The sequence below is a fragment of the Athene noctua genome, chromosome 25 (assembly GCF_965140245.1).
Source record: "Athene noctua chromosome 25, bAthNoc1.hap1.1, whole genome shotgun sequence".
In the NCBI taxonomy this organism is placed as follows: Eukaryota; Metazoa; Chordata; class Aves; order Strigiformes; family Strigidae; genus Athene; species Athene noctua.
In genome coordinates, this window is record NC_134061.1 from 2,888,395 (window position 1) to 2,909,189 (window position 20,795).

The following is a 20,795-nucleotide window of genomic DNA, read 5'->3' on the forward strand; positions in this document are numbered from 1 at the left end:
CCTGTGCTCCAGACCCTGCCCCAGCTCCGTTGCCCTTCTCTGGCCACGCTCGAGTCATTCAATGGCCTTTTTGGGGTGAGGGGCCCAACACTGAACCCCCTCAGCGAGGGGCGGCCTCACCAGTGCCGAGCCCAGGGCTCAGATCCCTTCCCTGTCCCTGCTGGCCACGCCAGTGCTGACACAAGCCAGGATGCCACTGGCCTCCTCAGCCCCCTGGGCACACTGCTGGCTCCTGTTCCTGGATGAGCCTGAAGAGAGATAAGGAGGGGGAGAGACGGTCACTCCAAGGATGCTCCATGCTCTGTCCTTGAAAGGGGCTTAATGCAGTATTTCACCAAGCTGTAATTGGGCTTTTGCTAATTAAACCTTCCCTGTTTGGGGGCAAAGAGGCACGCCAGCATGCGGCTGTCCCTCTTGCAGGCGGCGGTGCCACCCGAGTGCCAACAGCCAAGCAGCCAGGAGCCCCATGCTGCCCCTCCGGCAGGGAAACACCTCCATGTGTGATCCCCCCCCCAGCCTGAAGGAAGGTTGGGAGCCAACAAGAAAACCCAAAGTTCCTTTTCATATCACAGCCCGGCAGCTTGCAGCCAAACCCCTCACCAGCCTGCTCTCAGCAAGGCAAACCCAGCTCTGCCGGCGGCCAGCGCTGCGCCAGCCCCTGTGGCATCGTCCCGCCGTGGCAGAGCGGGACAGGCAGTGCTGCTGAGACCCAATTTTGGGCCTCCTCGATGGCCACGAGCCACCCTGGGAGTGTGACCGGCCACACGTGGGCACATGGAGCTGGTTGTAGGTGGATGCAGCTTTTGGCTGACCTTAGGGGTCCCTTCTTCCATCGGCAGCCTAAAGGATGCTCCCCCAGCAAATAAACCCCTGGAGCCTTTGGTTTTCATTCCGAGAGGTGACAGCAGACTTTTAGGAGGCTCTTTGTCATTTCATGGAGTCAGGCAAGGTCCAAAAGCTTTCTGGAACAGGAAAAAAAACAGTGGTGGATTTAATGAAAAGCACTAGCAAGTCCCTTCACCAAAGGAGCCGCAGAGGGTTAGGCTGGGAGCAGAAGTTTTCACTTACCTTCGCTGGCGGCTGGCCCAGCCTCGTGCAGACGCAGCCCAGCAGAGCGGCCGTTTCTGTCTGTTGGGCTCAGCTTTACATCGCCAGTACCGGGTTTTTCCCGGGGTGACCCCCCCATGCTGGCATCAGTTGTGCAGCACCCGTGCTCGGGGTGGTGGCAGGGAGGGTGGCTCGGGGATCCCGCTTGTCCCAAGCCCTGTGTCCCCGGCAAGTGCATCCTGCGGTGGGAGGCCGCAGCCCCAAAACCCTGCAGGGTGGAGGGATTTATCAAGGGGGGCCAGGGGGAAGCAGCTGGGTTTGCCACTTGCTGTGGCGGAGCGGCAAAGGCAAATTAATTGCGGGAGACCCGGGCTGCTCCCCCCGCTGTGCCCAGCCCCACCATATGTCCGCAGGCAGCTTTGCCCGGTCTCTATTCATCAGTGTGTTAAAAAAGAGAGCGGGATGCTTGGCTTATCCCTTCCCACCCTGCCCATCCGATCTGTTGGTGGGCATCCCGCACCCCACCGCCCCGGGCTCAGCCTGCCTCATCCCCACCTGGCCCCGGCACGACTTTCTGGCCAGCAAACCCATCGCCATGTGGTTCACACATGTGTTCCCGCGTCTCCGTGCTGGAGAACAAACGGCAGCTTTGGCTTCGGTCTGATTTTATTGAAAGGCAAGACCGTGATGTGAACGAGGGGCTTTCCCTAACGCCCTTCTCGGCTGCCCGGCGGAGCAGCGAGAGCTGGCCGGGAGCAGCTGACCCCGTGTGCCTCAGGAGGTCGATAATTTGCTTTTCAAGAGGAAATCCCGCTGAGCTGTGCTCAGCCCCGGGTGCTTTGCTGCCCAGGGAGGGAGATGTGACCCAAGGGAGGAGCCCACGGGGCTGTCAGGAGCTGGGGGGCTCCAATGGCCGTGGTGGGGGGAAAGGCTGGACCCAAGCATCACTGTGGGGAATTCCGAAAGCACCTGCAGAGCCCACAGAGGGGAGGAAACACCTGGCGCTGGCAGGACCTGAGGCCAAACCCACTGTGCACTGGACAAAGACGGAGAGGGAAGGTGTCTCTCCTCTGTCCTGGCTGCAGGAGCCACCCCAGGGGCCAGCGACTGTGTGTCTGGGTATTTCCAGCTACTCTCCCTTAGGACACCACCAGAAAGCCCTCTTCATTCTCCAGTGAGCCCCACAAAGGGCGTTTTTGGTGCTGACACGCCAAGGCGGGGCCTGGCTAGGCTGAGGGACAGGCTGTGACATTCCCAGCTGCCATCACTGTGGGGTCTGGGCTGGGCAGGACAGCAGGCAGCCGCCCTGTGAGAGGCTGGGAGTGCCAGAGCAGGGGAGATCAGCACCCAGGGAGCTTTTTAGGAACCGAAGGACATCCATGTGTTGGGGTTTTTCACTGCCAAGGGTTGATTTACAGAGAAGAGCAGGCAGCTTCGGACAGCACAGCATCACCTGTGTGCTCCCCGCTGGGGGCTCCTCCATGTTGGGGTCCTGGGGGTGTCACCAGGCAGCCGTGGGATGTTGTCCCTTGTCACAACGCAGCCAAAGTTGGGTCACCCCATCCCAGCCCTGGCCACTGACCTGCCCGGAGCCTCAATATCATTAACAAACCCATGTGGGGGACGGTGAGCGGTGCGGGGGGGGCTGGAGCAGGGTGTGAAGGACAAGACGGACGGATGGACGTGGCTGAGGGATGAAGGGAGATGGATGGAGGGATGGACCGCAGAGGAGGGTGCGTGGAGACGGATGGATGGATGTGAATAACTGAGGGGCTGGAGAGAGCTGGCTGAGCCAGAGAGCAGGCGCACCCCAAAAGCGCTTCGTGGGAGGGCGGAGGGTGCTCGGGGCGCAGGGGGGGGCCCTGGGCTTTGTGTGCCGGTGGAGGAGGGTGCTGGCTCGGCCGCTCGCCGTGATGCTCCGGGGGCGGAGAGGAGGAGGAGGAGGAGGGACTTGCAGCCCTTTTCTGGCTGCCGCCGAGGCGGCGGGCGGCAGAGGGAGGGCAGCCCCGGCCGCGCACCGGCTCTCGGGGGGGTGACCGGCCCCGCCGCCCCGCGCACCATGGCCGGGCTCCTGCCGCTGCTGCTGCTCCTGCTCCCGGCGGTGAGTCCCGGGGCGGGGGGGAGCGCAGGGGGGCCGAGGGGTCCCGGCAGCACCAGGCGGGGGTGCATCACCCGGGAGTATTTGGAGGGTCCCGGGGGGACCGGGCTGGCAGACACGGAGGATCCTCCATGGACCGGGAGGGAGACCCCCGAGGGTACGGGGGGGTCCCCACCGTGCGGGGCTTGGGGGTCCCGGAGGTACCGGGCAGCTGGGCTGGAGGGGGAAGGTGGGGGGAGCCGGGCAGGGGGGCCCGGGGGTGCCAGGCAGAGCACTTCTGGCTGCGGAGAGACGGGGTGTCCAGGGAGGTGGGTGGTTTCGGGGGGCCGCCAGGGGTGGCTTGTGCAGTCCCTCTGAGCCCGCTGCACCGAGCTCTGCCATCCCTTTTACCCAGGAAAAAAGGATGACAGAGCCCTCAGCCAGCGGGGGTGGGAGGGAGGAAGCCACCCACACCCCGGTGCCCCTATCTCCTGCCATCCCACATCCCCAAAATCTCCCTTAGACTTTCCCAGCACCAAACTCGCTGCCCAAAGTGAAGGGTGAGATCCTCTTCCACTCCATCCCACCCCCCCGCACCGTGAGCCCCCGGGATGGGCAGAACCTCAGCGTGTGCCGGAGGCAAAACTTCAGGGCACGGAGGGGCGAGGGGAAAGGGAAAGACCAGGAGCAGGGCAGGTGGGTGCGCACACGGCGTGGACCCACCTGGGGCAGAAACAGGGTTTTTGTTGGGGAAGGGTTTGACGGGGGTCCCCGAGGTTGCCGGAGGCTGCAGGACACCTTTCGGGCAGGAGATTAAAGCCGGTGCTTTAGTGGTTTCGGGCAGAGACCGAGGGGGAGAGCGGTGTTTGCGGCTCTGGTCTCCTTTGCCCGTACAGCCACGGCACCAGCCGTGGGACCCGGCTGGCCAAGCTCCCTGGGGATGTTTGTGGCAGCGGGTGGGTGTCAGGAGGGGCAAGAGCCGTCCCAGCCATAGAGACTGACACTATTTCACCTCAAGGAATTACCCATCCGCAGCGGGGCCGGGATTCAGTGACCCCCAAATCTCCGCAGCTGCCTCCCCGGGTCAGGGCTGAGCCCAACGGTCGCCAGCTGGGGCACCCACTGCCTTGGGGCTGAATTTACCCCCCAGGATTAAACCTGCCGAGCTGGTAAGGGTGGGGGGTGTGCAGGGGGGCAGCCCGACTGCTCTGCTGAGCCCTCACCCAGGCAGGTCCAGATGTGTACCTACAGCTGTGGCTACAGCCCAGGGGCCACCCCAAGCCCCGGGCACCCCAGGCCCCGGGCACCCCGTGTTCGTTGCTCTTTACCTGGTGCTGCTTGGCCGGTAGCTCCGTGTGGGAAGAGGCAGAGCCCTCCCGGTCCTGCCGTGCTGAAGGTTGGCTGGACCCGCAGACCTCAGACGTGGCTTTCTCTGCTGCCCAAAGTTTGGGGATTGCTCAGAGCCAGAGGTTTGGCCTTTCCTAGACAGGGTGCTTGGCCAAGAGAGGCAGAGCCCATCTGTCAGGCTCGCGGGCGGTTCAGATCCAGGCTTGCCGCTGGGCCCACCTCCAGCTGTAGCATCCCCTCCCTTCCCCGCGCCGGTGTGAAGCGATTTTCCGTGCCAGGGCTCCGGAGCTAATGGTGCTGCGCCAAGCTCCCGTTTTGACTGGCTTCCTCCGAGGCCATCTCCTCAACCCCTCCTGCCTGCTAGGACACAAAACCCCACTGACATGACTCAAAAAACAATTAAAAGCTTACAGAGGTGTTGCTCGCACCCTCCATCCGTGCCCCCCCCCTTCCCCCCTTGATCCAGCTGTCAAAATACTTTATGGTGTTAATACCTGCGGCTTTGTCAACAGGAGTTGTGATAATAACATGCACATTTCAGCGGGCTAATGCAGACCATGTGCCCCTCTTATAAGTTTGTTAATCTTTATGGGGGTTTCGGTGCTCAAGATGCAGAACTGAAAAGGAAACACAGGCAGAGCGGCGGGGCGCAGCACCTGGGACTGGAAGTTGAATTTTCTACAGCATTTAGGAGCCCGGAGGGGGGAACCGAGGCACTGGCCGCTCCATGAGGAGGGGACACGTGGCTGGAGGGGGGTCTCGGGGGTCAGCTGCTGGGGGTCCGGGTGTCGCAGGGAGGAAGAGGCCCAGCCGGGTCCCATCCCCGCGGGCGCACGGAGCCGCTCGCAGCTGCCTGCGGCGTGGGAGAGCTGGCCGCTGCCGGCCCCAGCTGCGCTGCCCCAGCCTTCCCAGCACTATTTATAACCAGGCACGTTCGGCTGCTCCCCCAGCCCCGCTCACGGCTGCTGGGACGGGGCTGAGCTCCAGCCAGGTTTGCTGTCAAGCCCCGCGAGCCGGATCTGGCCCCCAGGAGAGGCGTGCAGCCAGCTCGCTGCAAAGCGAGCCCCTTCCTCACCCCCAAACCCATCTCCCAGCTGTTATGTGGGGGTGCTGGGAAGCTCCCCCCCTTGTTCCCCCAAGCTCTCCCGCCTGCCCAGCTGGGGCCCAGCGCTGGAGAGGGCTGCCAGCCCGGGCTGGCGAGGCAGCGTCAGGGAGGAGAGCACATGCTTTCAAGCGCAGGGTAATTGGAGCACTTTGTCATTCAGATGCCTATAATTGGCGCTCCATTGTCTCAGCCCGGCCGGATGCTGCCGGATGATGCACAGCGAGTTCATAACGCCGCATTGTGCAAGGAGGCGGCCAACTGGCTGACGAGGCATCCAGATGCACGGGGAGGGGGAGCTCCTCCAAGCATTTGCTGAGTTTCTTCCCCCCCCCCCCCCCAAAAAAAAAAAAAACAAAAAAAAACCAAAAAAACCAAACCCTCAGGCTTAGTTGGATGGCAGAGGGATGGTCCAGCCCTGGAACACACCTGCCTGCCAGCAGAAGGAGCAAAAGAAGCCCTGGCAGAGCTCAGATCACCATGAGCATCTCGACAGCCCTGCACCCAGGCAGAGATGCTTCCTGCACCCCACGGCCCCAGCTAAGAGGTGTTTTGGGGAGCAACCGTCCTGCAAACACACCCCGCTCCCCAGGCTGCCAAGTGTGTGTGTGTGCAGGGTGGCTCTGCCCCCACCGCTCGTGGCAGGTTTAGTGCTTCCACATGTGACGACAGGTTTTATCAGCAGATACACTTACTTCCATTAGACAGTACCGGGGCTGAAGCTCTCAGAGCTCCCTTCAAAGTCTTTATTTCCATCGCGGGGTCTGATTCCTGGCCCGCAACGTGCAGCAAGAGCTGTGCAGAGCTGCCAGCCCAGCTCTCTCCAAACCCTCCATCGTGGCTGGGAAGGGCTGAGCCCATCAGGATGGCAAAGCTTCCTTGAGGATGGTGAGAGACAAGAGCAAACAATGCTGTAACTCTGCAGAAAAGCCCACATTCCCCCCCCAATACCCATCAGCCACAACCCTGGATACATGGGCTTTCCTAACTTCCCTCCAGCAGCAGCACTTGGCAGGGGCTTTCCTGATGAGCAGGTTTTGCATAGAAAAGTCATTTCTCCCCAAACCTGTATTTAATTTGAATCCCTTTTAGGACCCACATGGGGTGTCCACCCCAGAGCAGGACCCTACGTGGGTGCAATGCATTTCTCCGCCTGCCCTTGCAGGGAGGGTCCCATGACAAGGGTCACCTCCCGGCTTTGTTTTCTCCCTCAGGGACCCACCTGGGGCTCCAAGGACAAGTGCTTCACCAAGATGTACACGACAAGCGGGGAGTGCTGCAAAGCCTGCAACCTGGGCGAGGGGGTGGTGCAGCCCTGCGGGGTCAACCAGACGGTCTGCGAGCCCTGCCTGGACAGTGAGTACCCGCTCCCCTCCTCAGAGCCCCACAGAGGGGCTGCCACAGGGCCTGGGGGGGCTTCGGGGACCATGGACATTCGCAGGTACTTGGGTTTCCCCAAGCGCATCCTCTTTACCTCCTGGAAGCGTTGCCCGGGCACAATTTGTGCTGTTGGTTTCAATCTTTCTGTGCACAGCCCTTGCAGGGATCAGTTCCACCCCAGGCGCAGCCTTCGAGGCCACCCAACTGCACCACCACCAGCATCTCCCCAAAGCATCTGCCCCGCAATCCCCAGCCACGGATGCAGCATCACCCCATTTTAGGACCCGTTGGTACCAGTCACCTTTGCAGATCTGCAGATCCCCCTTCCAGCACCGTTCCCTTCCCTGGCTACAGGCTCGTGGTCAGCATTTACCTCCAAAAAATCCCCCTCCCAGCACCGACTGCACATCAGTCTCTGACCCAGACACAGGGATGTCTCCCAGTGAGCCACCTCTATTTTTAATATTTTTTTTTTTAAACCTTGTAAAGACTGCAAAATAAAAGCAAGTTTGAGAGGGAAGAAGCAAATCACATAAGTCCCCCAAGAGAGAGGGGAACAGTTTTCTCCCGGCCAACTCCAGGCACATTGCCTATGTCAAATGCTTCATAAATGTCGGTCAGAGATGTGTGCTGGAGACCTGCTTAAATGCTTACAGATGAAGTGGTCCAACTATTACTGTTTAAACAATGCCATGATAGGCATAAGCAATCTGCCCTTCAAATTTACTGCTGCAAACCCTTTGAAGGCCTGAGGACAAGTATTTGTAGGAAAAGCTGTGCCAGCCAAGCCCAGATTGCTCCAGGGATGTGATTTGAGAGGGTGGGGGGGACGGAAAAGAGCGTGACCGTGGGGGAGCAAAGAGGAGGTAAAGTTTAGAGCGGGGTGAGGGGGAGAAGCAGCGTAAGCAGAGCGAGCACGGAGCAGGGGATGGAGCAGCAGCAGGGCAGTGCTAAAAATACCTCTTGCTTTCCTGCAAAATCGATGAACAGCGCTTACCCTCCCTGCGCCTGGCAGCAGGGGCTGAATCCCACCGCTGCAACCTTGGGGCTGCTGCACAGGGTAACGCCGCCGGGCACGGGGAGGGGGGGCTCGCTCCCTCCCGGGCTGTGACAGGCTCAGCCCCACCTTGCTGCCAGGTGCCATCCATCCCCCTGAGCCCCTCCTGCAGGGACCCTGCCCAGGGTGGGGGGGTCCAGCCCCTGGGTGTGCAGGACTGTAAATCCAAAGGGTCACTTTGCATTCCTGGGGATGCTCAGATGAACATGTTTCCCTTTAGTTGCATTTCCAGGCTGGCAGGTGACTGGTCTTCCTGATTTCTTTTTGGAAACTGAAGGGATAAAGGGAATTTCCACCCTCCCTGGAGAACAGGGGGTGTGGAGGTTACGGAGAGACCAGGACTGTGACCTCAGTGCGGTGCTGGAGGTCTGTGTATCAGCTGGGGTATGGGTGCAAGGGCTGCTGCTCCAGTTTACACCCCAGCCCCACATTGCCCCAGGCCAGGCTTTTGCATTTTTGAAGGGAGATTAATATCAGGCAGCAGCTCTGTTGGGTTGGGGAGCTGAGCTGGAAAGCACCAGGACAAAAGGGAATGGGCCCTTCCTCCATCCCTGCAGGATGGGAGCAGCCAGGAGTGACCTGCAGCCCCAAGGCCTCTCAGCATCGCACCCAGGCCGAGAGCAAAACCCCAGCGCAGTGCTTTGTGCCCTGCTTAGCTTTGCTGCTGATGGACCAGCAAGGCCGAGAGCTCCTGGCCTCCAGGCAGCTGCCAGCTCCCCTCTCCATGCCTCAGTTTCCCCTGCACCCCTTTATCTGCATCCCAGCAGCTCCCAGCCCTGCCACCCCTCACTTGGGAATATCTATTACATGGGATCTCCCTCGCTTACCCCACTGCGCAGCAGCGTGGTGTACACCTCAGGGCAAGATCAGGCCCCTACCCCCCCAAAAAGAAGCAGCACTAAGCTGGGGGAACACTGCCCTGCCCTGCCCCCCCCCCCCCCAACTACCTCAAAGGGAGAAGCAACCAAGACAAATCCTCTGCAAACCCTCCTGCTTTATACCCCAGCCCTGCCCCAGCTGTAGCCTTTTTAATCTTTCATTAGCACCAACTAATCTCCAGCAGCTCCTCAGCTGGGAGCTGCTGGGTGGGGGTGGCCATGGGGTGATTTATGGGTGCGGGTAATACAAAGGGGTAAATGTTCCCCCGGCTCTCCCCTGGGTCAAGAGTGGGATTTTGGGGTGGGGAGAGAAGGAGACCTATAAAACCCATCATCAGCCCTTGCTGGGATGGGGAGAGGGTCCTTTTGGACCCGGGCTCATGCTGGATCCTGCTGCCACGGGCGCTGCCAGCCAAGGCTGAGCCGCGGGGAGGAATGTGGGCACAGCCCTGGGCCGCCGAGATCCCCACCTCCACCCCGGGCTGCCTCCAAACTCTCACCTTGGATCTCTTCCCGATTCACCAGCCAAATTATTTCACAAAAATTTGCTACAACCAAAGCACCACCCCTGCCAAAGCCAGCGGGTGCTGGGGAGCTGGAGGAGAGGGTCCCTGCATTAGCCCAAATGGCCACTTGCTTTTTTTTTTTTTTTTTTTTATTATAATTTTCCTTCTCCCGTCCTCCCCTTGCCAGCCACCCCTGATTGCTATCTCATGATTTATTTATCCCCTTCGCCAGCCTCCATCGCCGCGGGCAGGAGGGAGGGAGGGGGCCCTGTTTGAATCTCAGCTGTAATTGCTCAGCTCAGATACCTTGCTGCCACTGAAAATGTGCCCACTCAGCCGTATGCCTTTCCTGGCCACTTCCCCGCTCTAATGGTGCCTATCAATAATTCAGAATAATGCAAAGGATGAGTCCAGGTTAATGGGAGCTGTGCATGCCGGCGGTCGACCCGGTGCTGCTCTGGCTCTGCTCGCTCGGCTGGGCAGCGGGGCGAGCAGCGGGGCAGGGGCTGCTTGCCCACCCCGGGACAGAGCCAAGGCAGTGGCTCAGGGCCAGCGGCAGCGGAGCAGGTCCGTCCCCAGGGTCCTGCAGTTGTAGGGAGAGCACAGGGCTGGCCCTGACAGAGGAGCAGGACCCCCAGACACAGGCAGGGGGCGAGGGGAGGTGTTGGGGATGGCAATGTCACGGCTGTCAGGGCTCAGGGTTTGCTGCGGCTGAGCCATGGTGGGAAAGCAGTCACTGAGCCTGGGATGGCACCTCCATCCCCCTCCTCTGGCGCAGGAGGTGCTGAATCTGCCCATCACCAGGGTCTTGGGGGTCTTCTTTTCCCCTCTATCTTGAAAACGGCCAAAAATGAAGCTCTGCCCTGAGCCTGCCCATCGCTCGGTCTCTCCTTGGCCACCTGGGGAGGCTGGAGGTCACTGAGGGTGGGAATTGCTGTTTCCCACGGTCATCCTCGGGAGACAAGCAGGTAATTAAAGATTAGCATGTGGCTGGATTCCTTCTCGAGGAGCAGGGCTAGCAGGGGGATTGCGGTTGAGCTCCCCAACACCTTCTCCATCAAGGAGGCTGGACTTTTCCCCGGCATTTCGGACAAGGGAAGGCGGGGTGTTGCGGTAACACGGGCTCTGGCGGGATCAGTGGGAGGCAGCCGACGAAGGGACAGCAGCTGTGCCCTCCAGGATGGGAGCTGACCCGTCTTCCCGGGCTAAAAATATCTTCAAACACCTTTGGGAGCAGGCAGGAGGAGGGAGGGAACGTGGGGGCCGCTTGCCGGGCTGCGGGAGGATTGATTTCCTTGGCAAAGTCAGTCCTGCAGGATGAAACTGGAGAGCAAGAAGCCCCAGGGTCAGAGGAGAGTCAGCAATTAGTGTTGTAACCTCCTGTTCGCATCACGCCCCGCGTTGGGGACACGTGGCCGAGGAGGGGGGCACAGGGTGGTGATGCCCTGAGGGACCCCCCAGGCAGGATGCGGAGGAGAAAGCGTTTGGGATGCTGGGGAGCAGCGGTGGCTGTAGGATGCCCACAGGGACCATCCAGAGGTCAAAAATGGGGCTGGTCTCTGGCTGGGAGCAGGGGTGATTGTTTGGGGACACCAAGCGCTGGGATGGGCACATGGAGGGCAGCATCCGGGAATTGCTCCAGAAAGGGGGTAGCTGTAAATGGGAAGAGTAGACTGGTGGGTTGGGGGATACTCGGTGGTGGTGGGGGGCTGCAGAGGGGGGGACACCTCTCCCTCTGACCTGGAGGAGGGGAAAAATGGTGAAAGGGGACATGGTCCCAGCTAGTAGCCACTGCACAAGCCCATCTCCCTGGCCCAGCAGCATTTGGGGATGGGATAAAGCCAGCGCCGGGGAGCAAAGTGGCCACAGGGACAAGGACATCATGCTGGGACCCTGCTCACCTCACCCTCTGTCCCCTGCCAGGTGTCACCTACTCGGACACGGTGAGCGCCACGGAGCCGTGCAAGCCCTGCACGCAGTGCGTGGGGCTGCAGAGCATGTCTGCGCCCTGCGTGGAGTCGGACGACGCCGTCTGCCGCTGCGCCTACGGCTACTACCAGGACGAGCTGAGCGGGAGCTGCAAGGAGTGCCGGGTGTGCGAGGTGGGCTTCGGCCTCATGTTCCCCTGCCAGGATTCACAGGACACGGTCTGCGAGGAGTGTCCTGAGGGCACCTTCTCCAGCGAAGCCAACTTTGTGGACCCCTGCCTGCCCTGCACCACCTGCGAGGAGAATGAAGTGATGGTGAAGGAGTGCACGGCCATCTCGGATGCCGAATGCAGAGGTAACGCTGTTTTTTTTCGCAGAGAGCCATTGCAGAGGGGAAAGCGGGGTTTGCCGGGTCTCCTGTAACACTCCCTGCCTCGGTTTCTTTTTGCACCACAGCAATGGGGAGGACAAGGCATGTCCCTGGGCTTGGAGGAGAGGACCCCAGTGTCCAGTTGAGACCCCCAGCCCTCGGGCACTGCAGCATGCAGCTTCCTGAGCTGGAAAATGCCCAGCCCAGGGTCTGCCCAGCCCTTTCTAGGGGCTTCCTGGGTCTGCGGGTGCAGACACTCTGCTGGGTGGCTTTTGGTGTCAAAGAGCAGCAAGCAGAGCCAAGAGGTTCACCAGTCTCAGATCCCACACTCGCTGCTGCCTTAGCTTTCATCAGGAGAGGACTTGGCAGCTGATGGGTTTCTGATGGGAATGAACTGCCCCGAAGAGCCGGGGGACAGCCCAGGAGGGTTTGGTGCCCAAGGGAAGGGGGAGAGCATCACTCACGGGCAGCTGTGCCAGCCTGTACCCCGCTGCCGTGCACAGCCCCCCAGGTCTGGAGAAGAGGAGGCTGAGGGGAGACCTCATCGTCCTCTACAGCTCCCTGAAAGGAGGGTGCAGAGAGCTGGGGATGAGCCTCTTTAACCTAGTAGTAAGTGACAGGACAAGAAGTAATGGCCTCAGGTTGCACCAGGGAAAGTTTAGACTAGATATTAGGAAGTATTTCTCTGCAGAAGGGGCTGTTGGGCGTTGGAATGGGCTGCCCAGGGCAGGGGGGAGTCCCCGGGATCCCTGGGGGGGTTGAAGAGTCGGGCTGATCCAGCGCTGAGGGATCTGGGGGAGTTGGGAACGGTCAGGGGGAGGGTCATGGTTGGGCTGGAGGAGCTTCAAGGTCCTTTCCAACCTAGCTGATTCTGTGATTCTGTGACTGCTGCAGCTGGGGGCACCCCGGTTGCTCCTTGGCAGCAGCAGCGCAGTTCCCTGCCCCAAGCCTGACGAGGGAGAAAAGAGCTTTGTCCTGGCCGCCGCTGATTCACAGCGCGGGGGCAGCCAGTGTATCTCCCTTGAAAGGGTTGAGTAAATGGAGCCATAAGTCAAGGAGCACAGGGCCAGCTTTGTTAGCCGGCAGAGGGGCCCTGCCGGAAACGGCCACGGTGGCCACCAAAGCGCCGCTCCAAAAGGGCAGCGGGTTCCAGCCGGAGGGTGGGCGAGGTGAGGTGCCAGCAACCTGCTGTGGCACCCGCTTGGTCCTCTGGACCCTGGAGAGGGGTGTGGGGGTGTTGGGAGGGAGCCGGCACCCAGGGGAGGGGATGGGGCAGCCGCAGGTGAGAGCATTTCCCTGGGGCAAGACAAGACGGATCCAGTCGCTCGGCGGGACATGCCTGGGTGCGGTGGGAACGGGGTCACTCCCAAACGGGGCTGGGCTGGTGGGGTGCAGGGCTACAGGCAGGGGGCAGGAAAGGGGCAAATCCAGGCTCTGGTGGTGCTGGCAGCGGGTGAGCCCGGCTCTGAGCTGCGGAGGCAGCTGGGTTGCTTTACACGGGTGTAAGGTGGAGGGGAGGCAGCTGGAGCTGCTTCCCCGGGCTTCAGTACCAGCGATGGGAGCCCAGGGCTCAGTCTGCAGCTTGCACATGGTGGGAAGAGCTGCAGGACTCGAGCAAACCCAGCGCTGGGAAAGAGGAGCTTTCAAAGTCATGTCCATGTCCAGCCACAACCAGGCACCATCAGCCACTCAGGGCGAGGGACAGCTCCCCCTTGTCCTGGGGACCGGGGAGGCTGGTGCTACCCGGGGCCAGGAAACATGGTGATTTCACAGAATCATTTCAGTTGGAAAAAGACCTTAAGATCATCTAGTCCAACTATTAACCTCACACTGACCATAAGGCCAAGTCTGGGGACAAGGGGATGGGGCAGAGCCGGCACCTCTGGAAGAAGATCCCTGCCAAGATCATTGTCCCTTCACCAATTCACCCACCACAAGGCATGGCCGGCTGCGTGACTAATTATTCTCATTTCTTTTCTCCTCCTGCCTGGCAGACCTCCACCCTCGCTGGACAACACACACGCCATCCCTGGGAGGCTCCGACAGCCCCGAGCCCATCACCAGGGACCCCTTCAACACTGAAGTGATGCCCAGCACCCTGGCAGACACTGTCACCACCATCATGGGCAGCTCGCAGCCTGTTGTGAGCCGTGGCACTGCCGACAACCTCATCCCGGTCTACTGCTCCATTCTGGCAGCCGTGGTGGTGGGGCTGGTAGCCTACATTGCTTTCAAAAGGTAGAGGCCCATGGCAGCACCGTGGGGTCATGGCAGAGGGTTGGGGTAGTGGGAAACAGGCTGTGTCCCTCTCCTTGGAGGTCCCGCAGTCACCAACAAGGGAGGGAGGAGACCAGGCTGGGTGGGTAGGAGGTGGATTTCCAAAAATGCATGAGAAATTGGGCAGTTGAGGGGTGAAAGGGAGATGGCAGCAGGGTGGGGGTGCAGGGTGGGGGAGCCCTCTTTGCAACCCCCCCCCCCCCCCGGCTCCTGCTTGTTCTGGCACGGTGCAGGCAGCCGTCACGGCTGATCACGCTCAGCAGCTCATCCCTGGTGTGCTGGGTTTGCATCTGCCTGGGCAAGCCAGGGCTGGCTCAGCAGCTCCCCAGCACCCTGGGCTGGAGGCACCCTGGGGGTGGGGGGAGACCCACTGGCAGGGGGGGACCCACAGGCAGCCCCGGGACTCCGGTGTGCTCCGACAGCACAGCCGCATTTTTGCAGCAGATCCAGGCAGAAGGAAACCCTGCCCTGATCCCTCGCAAAGCTCAGGAGCTCAGCACCCACTTGGCAGCTGTAAATGCCAGTTTAAAGCGATCCAGTGCCATCCTGGAGAGCTTTGAGGCTGCAGGAGAAACGCTTCTCCCTGGGGGAAGTGGTCCCAAAAAAGGGGGACAAAGCAACAAATGTGCTCCCAGCCTGGGGAATGTCACCTCCCCGCTCCTCTCCCTGCAGGTGGAACAACTGCAAACAGAACAAGCAAGGGGCCAACAACCGCCCGGTGAACCAGACGCCTTCGCCGGAGGGGGAGAAGCTGCACAGCGACAGCGGCATCTCGGTGGACAGCCAGAGCCTGCACGACCAGCAGCCGCCCAGCCAGAGCACCCAGGGACCAGGTAGGGTGAAGTGGGGGCTACAGGGTGGGCAAGGGCACCCCAGGGATGGGCTTAACGCTCCTTCATCCTTCCCAGCCCCCAAAGGAGATGGGAACCTCTACACCAACCTCCCACCCAGCAAGCAGGAGGAGGTGGAGAAGCTGCTGGGAAGCTCTGTGGAGGAGACGTGGAGGCAGCTGGCTGAGGAGTTGGGCTACAAAGAGGATCTCATAGACTCCTTCACCCGGGAGGAATCGCCTGCCCGGGCTCTCCTGGCCGACTGGTCCTCCAAGGAGACGGCCACCCTCGACGCCCTGCTCACCGCCCTGCGCAAGATCCAGCGCGGGGACATCGCCGAGAGCTTGTACAGCGAGTCCACCGCCACCTCCCCTGTCTGAAGGGTGGCCCGGGGCAGCCCCGTGGGGTCCCCTTCCCCCTTCTTCCCTTTGCCTCTCCCCTCCCTGGCACCAAGAGCCCCGGAGGGGAGGGTGGGAAGGAAGTGGGGGCTCCCCGGGCCCCCCCAGTTTACGGTCCTCTATGCACTGAGCTCCTGTTTTCGGTATCGCCCCCTCCCAACACCAACTCCCCCTGGCAGCCCGTAAGCGGGTCGGGTGTTGGGACTCAACACCCAAAGCCCGTCTGCTGCCGGCGCATCCTCTGCAGCCCCGTGAGGCTGGACAGACGGACACAGGAATGAGCCCCGCGCTCTCAGCCCTCTCTCTCTGCCTTCCAGCCCTTCTCCTTCCTCCTTGGGGCTCCAGTTCTCCTCTTCCTCCTGCCCTTCCTCCTTGGCCTGCCCTGCCTCTATCTCCTGCTCCCCTCTAACGCCCTGAAATCCAGCTGCTTTCCCCAAAATGCAGGTGAAGGGCAGGGCTGGGCTGGGCGTGAAGAGCACTGGAGCTGCTGTACCAGGATTTGGGGAGGGGGCTGGTCCCACGGCCAGGCCGTGCCATGACAAGTGGGCTGGGGGTAAGGACTTGGCTTCCAGCAGCTCAACCTACACTGTGAAATTTGGGGGGCGCAGCCCCCGCGTACGCTCCCCAGGGCTGCCAGCGTTTGGTCTCGGTGAGGAGCAGCCGGGACCACCCGAACATTGAGGATCAGACGTCTGGGTGCCACGACCTCCCTGCCAGTGCCCAGCTCACCTGGGGACGCTGGAGCTACACGGGTGGGGGGACACTGAAGGTCTAAAGGGCTGAAAAAGTGCCTGCCCACAGTGGGGACACGACAAAAGGGCTCTGCTCATCCTTCCCCTGGCACCAGCCCCGACATCCCCACCCTGCGCCGACCCAGGAGCAAAGCCACCCTGACACCTTTGCACTGTCCCTGCTCGCCTGCAGACCCGCCCGGGGCTGGTGGTCCCAACCCCCTGCTTGTAAGGGCTCCTTCTCCTCCAGCACTGTGAAGGGTGGCTCAGAAATGCCCCTGCCCGCTCCCCTGCGGGTCCTTCACCTCCGTCCGGGTGCACAGCGGGTGCTGCCCACCCTCAGTGCACGGACTGCCTCCCCAGGGCACCCTTGGGTGGCCCCAACATCTCCCTCTGCCAGGACCCCGCCGCTGCCCCGGGGAAAGGGACATCACTCACCGCCTCTACGCCTCCAGAGCTATAAGTGCATTTTCTTGGCATATCAGCTCCCCACCCAGCACCCAGCTCACTCACAGGTGATGCTGGAGAGCAGCCGCCGGGTGGGTGAGCACCCTGATGCCCCCACGAGCTGCTAGCGAGCAGCCAGGGTGGTCCTGGGGGATGCCCCCCGCCCAGCTACTGCTTTGATGTCTCACTCGCCTGGAGCATCACAAGTTTTTTGCAGAGGAAGGACTGCAAGGCGAGCTGGTGCATGGCACCAGTGCCGGTATGTCTGCGCCTACAGACTCCCCCTTCACCTCTGGATTCAGCCAGAAACTCTTCTTCCTCCCCTCCTTAAGGAGATAAGCAAGACTTGTAAATAATATCACGTTGTTTTACTAACTGCTTGATGTTTCTACGTGTGACACGGGGTGACGGTGCCCGCCCTGGCTCCTCTGCTCTTCCTCACAGCCTTTCTGCCTGCAAGGCGAGCCTTCGTTTTGCAGCCCAAGCCTTTGGTCCCACTTCGTTTCTGGCCTTAAAGACTCAATGGGGAGGCAGGGAAACATGCACATCCCAAAAATCACTGCAGCAGGTCCATGAGAAACTTTGAGGAACATGGAAGGATGTGGCTGCTCCCGGCAGAGTTGCTGGGTGTCAGGAGGGAGAGCTCAGCACTTGCCAAGGGATTGGAGCCTGCGTCAACAGGATTCGAGCACCCAGATCCTTCAAAAGCTTTTGGGAATTTTGCCCCGTGTGCTTTGGGTGATAAAGCAGCACAGGTTGAATCTCCAGGATGGGAGATTTGATGCCTCCTGCCCTCGTGCAGCAAAAGAGCAAAGATCCCTTCGGAGGAACAACCCCTGTGACACTTTGGCCGCTGGCTGCCCATGCCAAACCCGTTGGTTAGAAACACTTGGCCCTGACAGGGCTGCAAGTCCCACGTCTGAGTGTCAAACTTCTCCCATCACTAAAAACCAAGGAAACTGCCCCAAATTTGCAACCCCACTCGCAGTGGACGTCTCTGGCTCGCAAACCCTCTGCTGGGGTGCCGGCTCCTGCCAGACCAAGCCATCCACAGGGATGCTTTTGGATGAATTTAAAAGTTGGTTGTCGTCAGGTTCTTTCCATCGGTCCCTTTTTTTTTTTGGTGAAGTGACTCAAATATGAACTGAGGGCAACTGGAATAAAGTGCCCGGATCAAAAGCAAAACAAACTGCCCGATTCAGTCTGACAAGCCAACCTGGCCATAATTTGCCAGCTGGAAATTTATTTTCTTCAGGACAATATTGCCATGGTCTCAGGTTTCAATTGCCATAGTAAAGGGATTTCCTCAGGGCTGAGGAAACTGAGACAAACTCAGCATCCAAAGAGAAGCCGGGGGATGCCTCAAATCCCTGGTTGCAGGAAATAAATAAAAATAAAACAAAACAAAAACCAGGAGGGAAAACCAAGCCAAAGTTAGTGCTCGTCGGTATGTTTTGTGTCCTTTTCTAATGTTTCTGTTGTACAAAGAACGCGTGTTTCTCCACTCCCCCCTCTGTAATACCAGTGCCGATTCAGTAGGAAGTTTTACGGTGAAGAAATAACCGTCGTAGAAGGAGTTTGGGGGGGTTTGTGGGTGGGGTGTGAGCAGCATGAGGTGGGGGGGGTGATGCACGGGGGGTAGCAGGCCGCTGCGCCGGCCGGGTGAGTAGCTGTCCTTGTGTATCCATCGGATGCCAATAAAGAGCATCACTACCTTGGTGTGCTGCTTATTTCCCCCCCTCCCAGCCCAGAACTGAGGTTTGTGAATCCACAATAGGAAAAGTCACCTCAAAGCCTTCAAGGATGTTTTGGTTTTTTTTCTTCTTTCTTCTCCATCCTCCTATTTCAACCTTATAAACAGCAGGAATGTAAAGTTTAATCTTATCTGATGGAGGAGGATTTCTTGGGAGAGGAGACTTGGACTTCAGCCAGAAATGTGGCGTTGGGAGCTTTGCACGACTGATCCAGATTTGTACAACAGTTTCCTGAGGTGCTGGGCAGCATCCCCACGCTCCTGCCCTGCTCCCTGGGATGGCACTGCAGGAGAGACCTTTGGCGTTGGGGGGAAAAAAAAAAATGGAGAAAAAGAGAGAGTAGCTTCCTCCTCCTGCCCCTCCGAGTTACTTCAACTGCAGTAAAAGAGCATTAAAAGGCTCAAGTCTGCTTATTTTGAAGCATTTGCTGCTGCTCTTGGCTCAAGGTGCTGATTTCTGCATCCCGGTGCTATTTGCAATGCTGCCCTCAGCACCCCAAAGTGCAGGAGCAGCCTCCCGAGACCCTACATAAACCCCCCAGAATCAAGGAGATTTATTTACGTAGTGGTAAATTTTTTGCAACAAGTCCAGGAGGGGCTTGGAGGGCTCAGCTCTGGGTGGGCAAAGGGATACAGGGTGCATTTGTGATGCTAAATACTCACACCACGGCCCTTGGACAACCAAATTAGGAGGAAAACCACCAAGCATGGTGACAGGTAAAACTTCCCCCAAAACAAGAAGTTGGGTCTTGCCCCAAAGAGCTTCCGATGGCTCCTAGGAGGGAGCATGTCCCCAGTGAACGTGGGACACACGGGCGAGGGCGGTTGGGACCTCACGGGGCTGGCGCTGGAGCTGCTCCACACAGGATCGCGTGTGGGTTTGCACACAGAAGTATTTGCACATCGCAGTTTATAAGAGCTTGAAATAGAACGCTCAAATGTAGCTGGTTTTATTTTTGGCTGGCCTGGGTCACTCTTTAGCAAGAAAAGTAATGAGGACCAGGACTGCACACACATAAAGCGCCTTCCCTTTCCGTTTTTCAGGCTCCCACACGGTACTGCAAATAAACAAGGGAGAATAATTGCAATCAATCCATTAGATTTAATCTGCTTCCTCTTAATCCCCATCCTCCCCTGGGAAAAAGGCTGGAACGGAGAAGAGGAGCGGAGCTGGGCTGCGAGCGTGAGCTGAAAGGTTTCTGCCTGCAATGCCTGGGAAGGAGCCTGGAGCCAGCACGCAGGACCCGGGAGGGGGATGAGCATCCTCTCCCCCTCCGTCACCCTCCCTGCAGCCCTGGCTGAGGCTATGCTGGGGGGAGAGGGAGAGAAGGAGCTTTGTGAGGTGGTCTTCATGTGTGGGATCAGCTGTGTTAGATGGTCCTTGGGGAGAGCAACCTGATTTATGGTTAGTGCAGGAGGGGGGAAAAAAAAAACCGAAAAAAAAAAACCGAAAAAAAAAAACCGAAAAAAAACCCCCCCACAATAAGATCTGGAAAGGAGCCTGATGTTTGCATCGGCTGGTGAGTAGGGCTGGGGAAAAGGCCCTGGAAAACTTCCTTCCCGTTCTTTATGAGTGCCTGGGGAGGGAGAGAGCAGCCCCCTGCTTAATCTCGCATCTGCTGTAAGGAGCTCTGGAGGGGCTCCCCCAGGCTGGGGGCTGGCCCGGGGGGGTGGGAGGAGGAGGAGGAGAGGCACCAGCACCGGAGCACCGGGACAGACCCGTGCTGGATCCACACACCCACTCCAGACACCATCACCCCAGCAAAGAACCATCACTTTGCTAAATCCCTCGCCATCCCCAGCTCAAGGTCTCAAATAACCTCACCAGTCCCCGAGAAAAAGGTGGGGGGGGGGGGGAAAAACCCCCCCAAACCACCACATTAAAATCCCACGATGCACTGAGATGCTCTTGATTCAACTCCTGGCCCCTACGGGGAGTGGGGATCTTCCCTTTGCAGAAGGACAAAGATGGGAAAAGAAAGCTGAGCTTCCCGAAGAGCAGCAGGGCTTTGCAAGTGAAACAACAGCTCGCGGCGCCCAGCTGCAGCTGACAAACTCTAATCTCACCAATATTTCTTCCCCATCCATCTGTCTGCCTCCAGAAGCAAGCCCAGCAAGCGTTCGTGCAGGTTCCCCCGATGCTTTAGCACAGCTTTGGGGGCGCAACCAGCCACGGGGTGGGGGGATTTGGAGATGGTTCATTCCCTGACCCCAGAGACAACCCCAACCTGCCAACAGCCCCGCGGTACCTGCCCCGAGCGGAGCACGCAGGTCAGCGCCAGCCTCAGCAGCCCCCATCTCCCCCCTCCGCACCCCCAGGCAAAAATCTGCCTCCCATATGCCGGCGAGAGCCACATTCCCAAATAATGGAAAGCAGGTCGGCGGCAAAGCCGGGAGCGCGGGGGTGATGGCCGGGTGCCAGCGCCGGGCACGGCACAGCCCCGAGGCTGCCTCGTGCCGCGCGAGCCCAGGGGGCTACTGAGGGGCCAGTGGCATTGAGGTGGGGGCTAATGGGAGAGCAGCATAGCTGCCTTCCTCTTTTAACCTGCTCTTAGCTCCTCACCTGAGGTTTTTCCAGCCCCGTAGCCCAGACCAGTAGAGACAAGGCTAAGCCAAGCATCACAAGGCGCTGGTTTAACCCACCACCACATCTCTATTGACCAGGTT

General features: G+C 59.7%; 1 protein-coding gene across 1 annotated transcript; it reads left to right on the forward strand.

The window, feature by feature from the left end:
• Positions 1–3,041: 3,041 nt before the first annotated feature.
• NGFR (nerve growth factor receptor) lies at positions 3,042–17,947 on the forward strand. Its single transcript, XM_074926630.1, has 6 exons — positions 3,042–3,148; positions 6,788–6,929; positions 11,318–11,677; positions 13,687–13,930; positions 14,642–14,802; positions 14,878–17,947. Exons 1-6 carry the CDS (start codon positions 3,107–3,109, stop codon positions 15,177–15,179), a joined length of 1,251 nt encoding a protein of 416 aa, XP_074782731.1. The 5' UTR covers positions 3,042–3,106; the 3' UTR covers positions 15,180–17,947.
• Positions 17,948–20,795: the final 2,848 nt, after the last annotated feature.